Below are 12,313 nucleotides of genomic sequence, written 5' to 3' on the forward strand. Positions count from 1 at the left end.
ATTCATGCTAGAAGCCATGACATATCCATCACAAAAATGTGTATAAAAACAGGAATTAACGTACCAAAGTCAAACACAGAATCACATATGCCCTTTAAGACACAGGTCACGTTCTACCTTAAAGTCAATGTTACTTTCTAAAATTGTCTTCACACATTTCACCCTTTTAGCATCACCCAGTCCAGTCCCTGACAGATGTGTGGGGAACTGGATTCCAGACTCTGGTCTGGAAGGAAATACCATGGGTCTTAGGAGAGGTCACCTAACCCTGAAAGAACTGAGGATCCTCATCTGTAAAAGAAAGAAGTCTATGACTAAAGCCTAATCATACTTATTCCACGTCACTAAATTTTACATACTAATGTCTTTGGTAGCAGTACTAAAGATGGTGTTCATCAGTTAGATTTCGTCCCATCTTGTGTCTCACAGACTGCAATGTGGCCTTTTTTATAAAGAATTATTGCTTCAGTAAATTCATTAAAGTAATATAATAATAATAATAGTAAGGAGGAGGAGAAGAAGAGAAAGAAAAAGAAGGAGAAGGAATGAGTACCCAAGTAAATCTATGGCTACATAAATTCACCAACATTAACCAAAGATCAAATAAATATATGCTTTACTATATGTTTTAATTATACTGCTGATATCCTTCTCTAACTATAACCATAACAGTAATTCAGCAATTAGACTAAGGATGAATCAAAAAATATATTTCTAAAGAAGGGGAAAAAAGACACAGTGATATGAAGCTTCCTGAATCTTTTAGGACTTTAAAGGAAGTATTTCCTTATGTTAAAAGATGAATTATAAATCTGGCATTAGAGAGAGAGATCTAATATGTTATTCAATCATTTACTCAATAAATATTAATAGAGCATCTATAATAGACAAAGAATGGTGGCATTAGGTATTTTCACAAAGACAAAGAGAATATGGTCCCTGACCACAGAACCTTACAATCTAGAAGGGAAAATAAGACATAAATACAGTTAGCAGTAATACAAAATAGAATGTGACAAGAGATACAAGACAGGAATGAATAATTTATAAATAATAATAGGTCAGAAGAAGGCGGGATCTGTGGTGGGCAAATTTATTCAGGAATTATTCATGAAGGGACTTCGCTGGTGGTACAGTAGATAAGAACTCGCCTGCCAATGCAGAACACAAGGGTTCGATCCCTGGTCCAGGAAGATTTCACACGCAACAGAGCAAATAAGCCTGTGCTCCACAACTCCCAAAGCCCACACACCTAGAGCCTCTGCTCTGCAACAAGAGAAGTCACCAGAATGAGAAGATCACACACTGCAAGGAACGGTAGCCCCAGCTTACCACAACTAGAGAAAGCTCAAGTGCACCACAAAGACCCAGCACAGCCAAAAAATAAGCAAACAAATAATTTTTTTAAAAAAAGAATTATTCTTGGATAAGGTAGCACATGAGTGAAGCCTTGAAGGACAGGTAGAATTACAACTGGGAGAGAAGGAAATATTTTCTATATAAAATAGGTTCTCAGAAAAGAAATGCTGTATAGCACAGTGACCTCTACTCAATACTCTTGTAATAACCTATGGGCAAAGAATTTGAAAAAGAACAGATATATGTACATTTATAACTGAATCCCTTTGCTTTACACTTGAAACTAACACAACATTGCAAATCAACTATAGTCCAATATAAAATTAAAAGTTAAAAAATAAAATTTTAAATTAAAACTGAAAAAAAAAAAAAAAAGACAGACAGAAGGCTGGAATGAAGAAGACAGGCAGTACAAGGGGAGCTACTGCCAAATATCTGAGAAAATGAGCCTTGATCAGAGAAGGCCCGTAAATGTCATTTATAGAATACTTTTTATATGCTTTTCAAGGTTAATTCTCCCCATACAATTATCCTATTAGAAGCAACCCTTAACCCCATTTTCAAGGTGAGACACCTGGGGCACACCAAGTGAAGTACTCCATACAAAATCAAACCACTGAACAGCAGCAGGTTATTCACAAGCACTGGTCTGACAGTTCCAAAGCTCCATCTTTTAGTTCTGATAGCCAATGACTTCTCTCCCACCCTCATAATAAGGACTGGTATGATCCAAGGTGAGAAGGAAGGCCTAACCAATGGGGCTTTTTTTGCCACATGCTAACGGGTTTGCATCTTCAGGAAGATTTTGCATATATCACTGGGAAAATGTTTGCAGAAACAGCGCACTAAAAACCCTCCCTTGGCCATCGTTAGCAGGAGACAGAGACAGATGATAAAAGGGACAATGCAACCAAGTGCAGGGTTGGAATAATTGGTGGTAGAGTCCCAGCATCAATAAAGATGCTGAAATAGAAAGGAGAAAGTGGATGGGAAAGATTCTACAGAGATAGAGTCAAGAGAATCTGAAGGTTGAGGGAGAAAACTGAGGGAGAAAAAGTGTTTATCATGACTCCCAAATTTTTCACCCAGAGCTAAGAAAACTTAGTCTCTCTGGGGAAACAATTTCATCTTAGATATGATTATTGGAGAAGGCAATGGCAACCCACTCCAGCACTCTTGCCTGGAAAATCCCATGGACAGAGGAGCCTGGTAGGCTGCAGTCCATGGGGTCACTAGGTGTCGGACATGACTGAGCGACTTCACTTTCACTTTTCACTTTCATGCATTGGAGAAGAAAATGGCAACCCACTCCAGTGTTCTTGCCTGATGAATCCCAGGGACAGGGGAGCCTGGTGGGCTGCTGTCTATGGGGTCACACAGAGTCGGACACGACTGAAGTGACTTAGCAGCAGCAGCAGCAGCATGATTATTCAGTTTCAATGGCAGTGAAATATCTAAGATCAAAGTCATGGCCCACTGCAGCCAGGAGAGTAAGTAACAGAAAGAGAAGAGAAAGAGCAAATAGGCACTAAACTTTTTTTTTTTTTAATTTTTAAAAATTATGTCTTTATTTATTTGGCTGTATTGGGTCTTAGTATGAGCTCTCTTAGGTGTGGCATGTGGAGTCTAGTTCCCTGACCAGGGATAGAACTCAGGCCCCCTGAATTGGAAGTGCAGAGTTTTAGTCATTGGACCACCAGGGAAGTCCTGAAATCAAGCTTTGAAGGGAATCTTCATTTAAGTGGCCAAAGAGGACTAGAATGAAGTCAGGCAGAGCATACGACAAGTTAGAATAGAAAAGTGGCAGAGAGACAGATTAATATCATAAGCACCGAGACAGTGAAAGTCATGGCTGTACCACTTATCAAATTAAAAACAGCTGCAACTGTCTCTCTAAAGAACAGCAAGCAGCAGATGGCAAGTTGTAAGTCCAAAATTTATGTTCATTTTCATAAAAAAAAATATTACTTTTTGTAATGAAATGTCTTTTGATCAATTTTTATCATATATAACACTGAAGTCATAAAATCAACACATGTATAATTTTAAATAGTTATATGTTCCTCTTTCCAATGACAAGGCATTTCAGAGCCAAGCTATTATTGTTAGGGCCAGAAAAGAATGGAAAAATAACATTTACAGGACGCTGACATGTACCAGGCATCATTTATATTTTGATATATATTTATTGTATATAAAGAGTCTGGTATGTATGTTCCTCTATTGTATATAAATTTTGCATACATATATATATATATATATATATATACATACACACACATATATATAAAGACCCTTTTCATATACTATGGCTGATATATTTGAAAGAGAACCAAACATTGAGGTGTTTAAAACTACAGCCCTAATATACATAAGATTCTATGCTAATGTACAAGTTCTTGAGTACTAAGTTTTTAATTAACTAAAATCCAGACTACGCTGGAGTTAGGAAATAAGTGTTTACTGCCATCTGGTGGAAGTCTGGCCTATCTACAGATAAATAAGCTAGTTGTCTCAAAACAGGTAATTACAAAATCTTTAACAAAATTATTTTTCACTGTCGCTCTTGGGAAATGATCATCAAAAGTGAGTCCTTTAATAACATCCAAAGAAATAAAATGCAGCAGATTAGAAACTGAGATATTTGAGTTATAATTCTTTTCACAGCTGTGGAAGAACTATTTACTAAGGCTTTCATATTGTCCCTATTCAAATTATGATAAAATTACTTTCTGAACCACAGACAGCATTGTGAACACTCCTGCACCAATAAGGTGATATAAGAAAAAGATCTATGGCAAAATGGCAAGGAGTGTGCTGACAACCGTGCTGTATGTTAAAAGCAAGGTTCAAAAGGGAAGGGATATATGTGTACCAATGGCTGATTCATGTTGAGGTTTGACAGAAAACAACAAAATTCTGTAAAAATTATCCTTCAATTAAAAAATAAATTTTTAAAAATAAAAAAAAAGCAAAACTATATGAGCGTTTACTTCCGTTCATGTCACCTTATTTCTTGCCTGGCCCACAGAACCTGACATTATAGAAGAAAGCCTAATAATACAGTCACAAATGCCCTGTTACCTAATTCACAATTAAATATTTTGTTCCACATTTTGTCATGAGTTAGTAGCACTGTATATTATTCAAAAATAAACCCTTAATTCGCTAAGACAACACTGTTGGAGATATTCAAACTGAGTAAGGGTTCATTTCTAAACCTTAGTTCACTTTAGTAATTTACAGAATAAAGTCTAAACAGTGTTATATCATATCACCATCCTAATTCCTAGATGTTTTCTACAATTCACACACACACACACACACCATGGTGCTATTCTTGAATAGCTTGTAATTTACCTGTTTTGTCTCCACAGTTAAGACTACAGAATATTCAGCACATGAAATAGTCTAATTTTCTTTAGTTTCCCCTTCATTTCTAAACAAATAAGCTTATTACATTTGTCTGAATAACTTAGCCACCCAGAAAGCACTGCTTAAATAGAATATCAGATTACAAAAGTGTAAGTAAAAGTTTTAGGTGTTTTTTTCTCATATGTGCTTAGATTTAAGGTGGCAGCCCTTTAAACTTACTGAGAGATTTATCATGGTCGTCTTTAAATGTTAACAATTTAAATCTTACACATAACCTGTTATCTCAGATATTTATGTATGCTGGAAACAACTGACAAATAGACGTCCCAGTGATGAGTTAATATAATTCCCCTCCAGATCGCACACTCTCGAAGGACAAGGACAAAATGTTAGTCATCTTTGTTTTCTTTGCAATAACAGAACAGTGCTTTCACCTAGGAGGCAGTCACTAAAATGATTATGTGATTTCGGTATAACATACATCAGCTTCTCAACACTGGCACTGCCGGCATTGGGCCCAGATCATTCTTTGCTGTGGGATCTGTCCTGCACTTTAGAGGATGTTTAGCTGCATCCCTAGCCTCTACCCACTAGATGCGAGTAGCTCCCTCTCCCCAGCTGTGACAATAAAAATGTCTCCAGACTTTGTCAAACGCCCCCTGGGAAGAAGGCCATCCTCCATTGAGACTCGCTGACAGGGATGAAGCAATACAAGTGCAGCATTCAGCCTGAATACTGTCATTAACCTTGTTTCTTAACTTTGGACAAAATAAATCACTTCTCTGACTCTGGGTTTCCTGTTTTGCCAAGCGAAATGACTGGATTTAAAACTTCATTCTCTCTATGATTTATTCATTAGACTATTCAATACTTACTGAATATAAATTATCAGAGACTGTTCTAGATACAAGGTAGCCAGTGGTGATTCCTGAAACATTTTCCCCCTTAAGTTATCTGACTGACAAAGAAATGTCAGTTATGAATAACAAAAGTAATAAAGATAAATTTTAAAATAATAATAAACACAACTACACATTTCCTTTCCCCTTTCTCCCAATGGAAGCAAAGGGACTTAATACTTACTAAATACCCTTTATGTACAAGGTGTTGAAAATTCACAAGATATTCTTTAATTCCAAAAAATCCCATATAATATATATTATCACCTTTTTCACACACAAGGGAACTGAGGTTCAGAGAGGTCAAATATTTGCTTAAAGGCAGAGAGATTGTGAGCAGTCTACCTGGGACTTTTCTCCTCACTACTCCAGGCTCTCTTTGCTGCACTGGCCAATATAAATACCATGAACTCAAAGGCAATTTTAAGAATTATATCATCCAATTGATCAAGGGTGCCTAAGCATACTAAATTAATATTTCAAACTATAAATAGGTGTGTTGAAAGTGGAAAAGTTTGCGGAAAAGAGTAACATGCCTCCAAATCCTGCCCTCTGATGGATCGTTCCCTAGAACAGCTCATCCATCTTACTGTTTAAAAACACATTATAAAAGTCTAATAGAACTCTTCCCTCCCTTTTATGATTCTGTTTCTCCCCCTTCACAACCATTATACAAATCTCAGTCTACGCCTCCTTCTGATTGCTGGCTTCCTCGTCTCTTCCTCTGCCCCCTGCATTCTGGTCTTACTAAAAATGCTCTCAGCGAAGTCACAGATGACCATATTCTTGCCAAATGCTATGAAGACATTTTGTTCCTGACCTTTTCTGTAGCACTCCCTACTTCTTGAAACCCTATCTTCTCTTGCTTGGCATCTGTGACTCAGCCCATTTGATTTTCCTGTTGCTTGTGTGACTTCCCAGGCTGCCAGTCTTTCTAATTTTACTTAATTTTAAAAATATAGTTTAAATAGCCGACATGCGGCTGGTGACTACCATATTCGACAGTGCCACTCTGGAGTGGTCTGTTTTGAACACAGATTATTTAGAACACTGCTCTTTAAGCAGAAGATTAAACACATTCTGCATGGCTTAATATATATGGCCTGAAAATAGCAGCTACCCTACATTTCTGGCCCCATCACTCCCCTCCCACCTTCTAGCATCACTTCTTAACTCACATATATCTTATGTGTGATACACACATGAATTACCCATATGAAACTAGTTTGTAAAATAAACACATCTCCTCTGCCTCACTGCCTGAACACGCTTCTCTCTCTTCCCCATCTGCCTTACTCATTCACCAGGCAGCTGCCCTTCCTTGTGTCCCCCACCATCCTCTACCAAGGTGTGTTGTACTTGAGTGTTTCCCCATTTCTAAGAGAACTTTAATCCTAATTTCTAATCTTCAATAGGACACCCAGTAGACTTTTCTAATTCTTATTTTAGACAAGATTCTTTTACCTTACTGCTTAACTTTTCCAAAGCTTTACTTTCCCAAAAAAAGTTACTTCAAAACATTTATGGTATAAGCAGCCCATAAATTGTGAAGCTCTATTTCATTTAAGTGAGCCGATTCATTAAAATTGAATCAGATATTTATAGAAGTAAGAATGCTTTCTACTCACCATATAATAATCATGCCAGCACTCCTTCCTGGAAGCTTACCATGGTTACACATTACACCAAGCACTTTATATCATTTCATTCTCTTGATAAACTTATATAAATATTGTGATTATTCCCATTTTCTAGCAGAGGAAACGGAAGTTTAGAGAGATTAATTTGCCCAAATATGGTCTCAAATGTGTCTCAGATACAAATTCTATAATTTTCTTTTTTTCCATTCTCTAAGCTTAGGGAAGCCTGAATAGCTTCTTCATATTCATTCATTCATTCAAAATGTATTCACCAAATGCTTTCAAAGTACCAGGCACTTTCCCAGGTACTGGGCATGCAGTGGTGATGTTAGCAAAAAAAAAAAAAAAAAAAAAAAATCCTGCCTTCAGAGAGTATTGATTTTGACAGAGATAGTCAAAAGACATATAAAAAGTGAGAACGTGGGAAATACTATAAGGAAAACCATCACAGATTAACATGATGGAGAGGGTAATGGGTTTGAGTTCTACTTTAGACTGGGGTCAGCATATTTATAGAAACTTCCTGTTTGCACCACCTTTTCCTCATCAGCTTTCCAGCCCCACCTACTTACCCTCTGAAACATCCAAAAGCAAAAGTTAGATAATTAATACTAGACATTCCAAGACAAAATTCTGATTTAGAATTCCAGAAGAAACTCTAAGTTGAAAAACAGAGTTAAGAGTAAAATGAATGGATATTTCATATATCTGAAAACAAAGATTTTCTACATAATACCGAATGTAAAATATACAACAAAGATTTACTGCATAGTACAGGGAACTATGGGTTTCCCTTGTGGCTCAGCTGGTAAAGAATCCGCCTGCAATGAGGGAGACCTGGGGCCTGGAGAAGGAAAAGGTTACCCACTCCTGTATTCTGGCCTAGAGAATTCCATAGACTAGTACAGTCCATGGGGTCACAAAGAGTAGGACACAACTAAGTGACTTTCACTTTCACAGGGAACTACCTTATAATACCTTATAATACCTTATAATAACCTATAATGGAAAACAATTTTAAAAAGAATATAAATACATATATATAGATACACAACATGTATATTATGTATGTATAACTGAATCACTTTGCTGTAAATGTGAAACTTACACAATATTGTAAATCAACCATGCTTCAATGTTAAAAAGATTTAAGAAAAAATAAATTAAAAATTAAAACAAATATTTTCAAATATTTTCGATATAACCAGATAACTAAACTTTAATTAAATCATTCCTACAACTTCAGTGCTGTTATTTCTACCACTTTTCACTCTGACTGTCAACATGCATTTAGTGGAGAAAGAAAAGACCTTTCTACGTTTTTACCTGTCAATTTTTATTGACAGTTTTAGGACAGTGTAATATCTCAGAGGGGGGAAAAAAACCCTTTCCTTTCCAATGGTTTGAACAATGAAAGCCACCCACCAGTGAAAGAATAGCCACAGAAGATCAATCTGAAACTATCTAGACTACACCACACCAACTATGAGCTGATCAGGGTTCCAAATCAGACATTCTGAAAGAGTGAACTCAAACAGGAAGTCTCAGGATGAATCCCACACAGATGCAAATCAGATACCCTCTTCCAAATACCCTTCCAGCAAACCAACCACAAGGTTCTGTTGTGGTGGTTGCTGCTGTTTGTATTTTCAAAACAAAGATTATTTTAAGATTTCAATTAATATTTACATTTTTAGAATAGCGAACATGCCAATCCAGTACTTGATTAGCAATAATCGAATGTGCACAATAACTATTCCTACAAATACATCTTCTCTATTGCCTGTTTCAGTATTTCCGAATCAGAGATTTTACAACACTATATCCATTAATCTTACCTCCGCAGCTAAATAGTTCCCGGTTGCAAGATGTTTAAATCTGAACAAGCTGTTCCACTGTCCTGCACCCCCACGGCATGGATCATGATGAACTACCTACAAAAAGACAAAAAGAGAAACAAAAATAATGGCTAAAAGACATGCATGTTCCTGGCAAGCAAATCTCAACAGGTTACATGGGGTACCCGCATGTTCACGTTAAACTTGTCAAACCTAATATACCTTTTTAGGAGTCCAATGTAGCAAAAAACAAGATTCCCCATAAATAAGTAAGAGAACAGTTACCTCACTGGGCTTGCATGATTCTCATGTCTCATATCTGCAAATACACCCTTACTCCAAAAGACATGTTTCCAGGCCCAAACTGGAAATACTGTGGGGCTTCCCCACATTTGTTATTCATTCATTCAACAGATTATGTTAAGAGTCTACCAGCTGCCTGGTACTCTTCTAGGCAATAGGGGCCAGAGCAATGAATAAGACTAAGCTTTCAGTGAATAAGATTTGGCAACACCAGGAGGAAATAAATAGAGTGCATGATTGAACACCTAGAGAAGGCTTGTGCTTGTGCTCAGTCGCTCATTCGTGTCCTACTCTGCGACCACATGGACTGTAGCCTGCCAGGCTTCCCTGTCCTTGGAATTCTCTAGACAAGTATACTGGAGTGGGTAGCCACTGCCTTCTCCAGGGTTATCTTCCCTACCCAGGGGTCAGACCCACGACTCCTGCATTGGCAGGTGGATTCTTTACCACTGAGTCATCAGGGGCGCTCCCTACAGAAGACTACTTTGGATCAATACAGCACTCAGCATGGGCACTCTGATGGATAAGAATGAGATGGTGATGCAGAGAGACTGGAAGAGATCATTCCAGGGAGAGAGACCACAAAGCCAAGGCCTGGAAGTCTGGACTAATTTAATTCCTGGCTCTTTCCATGTGTTGCTTGTTTACTAACACCATGTCCCTTGATACCTGCCCTAGATGCTGAGCCATTAGGTGCCCTGAAAATGAAAATGGTAGAAGGTCTGAAACTGTCGCTTATGACAAGTGGCTCGGTGCTGAAGCAAAGTTCAAGTTCTCCAGTTCAGAGACAACTGGTTTTGGGTCCCACCAATGACCCACTCCAGTATTCTTGCCTGGATAATCCCATGGACAGAGAAGCCCGATGGGCTACAGTCCACGGGGTCACAGTGAGTCAGCTACAACTGAGCATACACGTTCTTGATGTTAATGACTATGGTCTGATCACAGCAAGGAATGTAACATCTCAGAAGCCTGTTTCTTCATATACTAAGTAGGTTTAATTCATAGGATTGTTGTGAAGAGTAAATATCACAAGACATATTAGAGTGTTCAGATAACTTTCCACTGTTCTTCAGCAGATCGCCTTCTTCTTTTTGATATCCTCTGCCTCCTGCCCCAGCCTCAATTCTGTGTGCTAATGTATGAAGTGAAAGTGAAAGTGTTGGTCATTTAGTGCTGTCGGACTCTTTGTGATCTCATGGATTATTGCCCTCCAGGTTCCTCTGTCCATGGAATTCTCCAGGAAAGAATACTGGAGTGGGTTGCCATTCCCTTCTCCAGGGAATCTTGCCGATGAGGGATCAAACCTGGACCTCCTGCACTGCAGGCAGATTCTTTACCATCTGAGTCACCAGGCAAACAAATGTATAGAACTTCCCAATGCCTTTTGCTAGACTCCAGCCCCCATTTCTTCCCATACTCCAAAAGCTCAAATGAGATAACTATGAAAATACTTCAAAGTGGATAAAGTCTTACAAAAATACTCCCCCTATGGCCAAACACCTGCTTATCCTTCAAAGTTCAGTTCTCAAATCAACCTCCTTCCACCAATCCTTTGCTAATCCCACCCCCTACCATGATCTTGTCAATATCTGAACTCTTACTCCTTTTGGAGAGACACAGATATCTCTGAGAATCTGATAAAATCCATGAGTTGTCTCACATACATACATACTCTCACACAACTTTTGTATACAGCTGCTGCAGGTTAATAAATAACTTGACACTCATCAGGGATCACAGACTAAGAACTCCTGCCCTATACATTAGTGGATCTAGCAATAGTAGTACATACAGCTCCCTAAAGGACAATTTGGAGTCAGGGAAGGGAGGACATTTTCATTTATCACAGTGATTTTTGAGGGATGCTACTGGAATGAATGAACAGCGGCCAAGATATTAAATATCCTGCAATTCACAGAAGAGTTCAAGCATAGGCTAGATACTGTGTGTGACACTCAGGACCATCCCCGTCCTTCTAAGCGCCCTGCTGTATCACCAGGACAGGAAGCCAAGGAGAGTGAAAGAGAGAATCCTCCAACGGCTCCAATAAAGGTGGCAGCAGCTGCCTTGCAGGGCCTCCCACAGGGAGGCATGGGGGAGCACTACTGGAGCACAGAAGAGGCAGCCCTGGCTTCCAGCCCTACCAGATCTGTACATAAAACCACATTCTTCACACTTTTTCCCATCTAGTCCTTCCAACGACGTTGAAACCAATTTCCAATTTTAAATATCTGTCTGCTTGAAACACCTGATGCTCAGGCTTCCTGAACTGAAGCCTGGTGATGTAGTACACCATACAGAATGTCCCCTGGCATCACTTTCAAATCTCCAACAGAAATAAAACCTACCACAGATATAAACTGCTAGTGCTGTAACATGCAATCATATGGAAAAGCTTTTACATCAAGGTACATGAAAAGGCCAATCACTTTAGAGAAATTCACTGTGGATAAGGAAGCTTACGTGAATCCAAGACATTATGTCAAAATTTCTGAATAATGTATTCACTCTCTCCATTCTGACTGCTCAGTGGATCATAACATTTCCAACCACGCATTTTGTTGGGAAGGATTTTGGTGCAGTGGCAAAATTACATCAAGAGCTATAAAACTAACAGCAAATATATAAGAGGGAAGATACAAAACTTCTTTTAACAGAGTTGGAACCAAACTCACTGTGTAAGGAATTTGCTATATAACTTTTCCATCACTGTATTTTGCTAATAAAATTTTAAAATAGCATTTAACAGTACTGCTGAAAGAAAGTGAAAGGTGAAAGTGTTTGTTAGTCGCTCAGTCGTGTCTGACTCTATGCGATTCCATGGACTGTAGCCCACTAGGCTACCCTCTCCATGGAATTCTCCAGGCAAGAATACTAGAGTGCGTAGCCATTCCCT

At 38.3% G+C, this 12,313-nt stretch overlaps 1 protein-coding gene across 5 annotated transcripts in view; it reads right to left on the bottom strand.

Moving 5' to 3' along the window:
• Positions 1 to 12,313, bottom strand: part of ITPR2 (inositol 1,4,5-trisphosphate receptor type 2) — a 586,098-nt gene that overhangs the window by 437,309 nt on the left and 136,476 nt on the right. For all 5 annotated transcript variants that reach the window (XM_055572406.1, XM_055572399.1, XM_055572407.1 and 2 more), the window contains one exon: positions 9,112 to 9,207. In XM_055572406.1, coding sequence (XP_055428381.1) covers positions 9,112 to 9,207 — 96 coding nt within the window. The remainder of the gene's footprint in view (positions 1 to 9,111; positions 9,208 to 12,313) is intronic.

The sequence above is a fragment of the Bubalus kerabau genome, chromosome 1 (assembly GCF_029407905.1).
Source record: "Bubalus kerabau isolate K-KA32 ecotype Philippines breed swamp buffalo chromosome 1, PCC_UOA_SB_1v2, whole genome shotgun sequence".
In the NCBI taxonomy this organism is placed as follows: domain Eukaryota; kingdom Metazoa; phylum Chordata; class Mammalia; order Artiodactyla; family Bovidae; genus Bubalus; species Bubalus kerabau.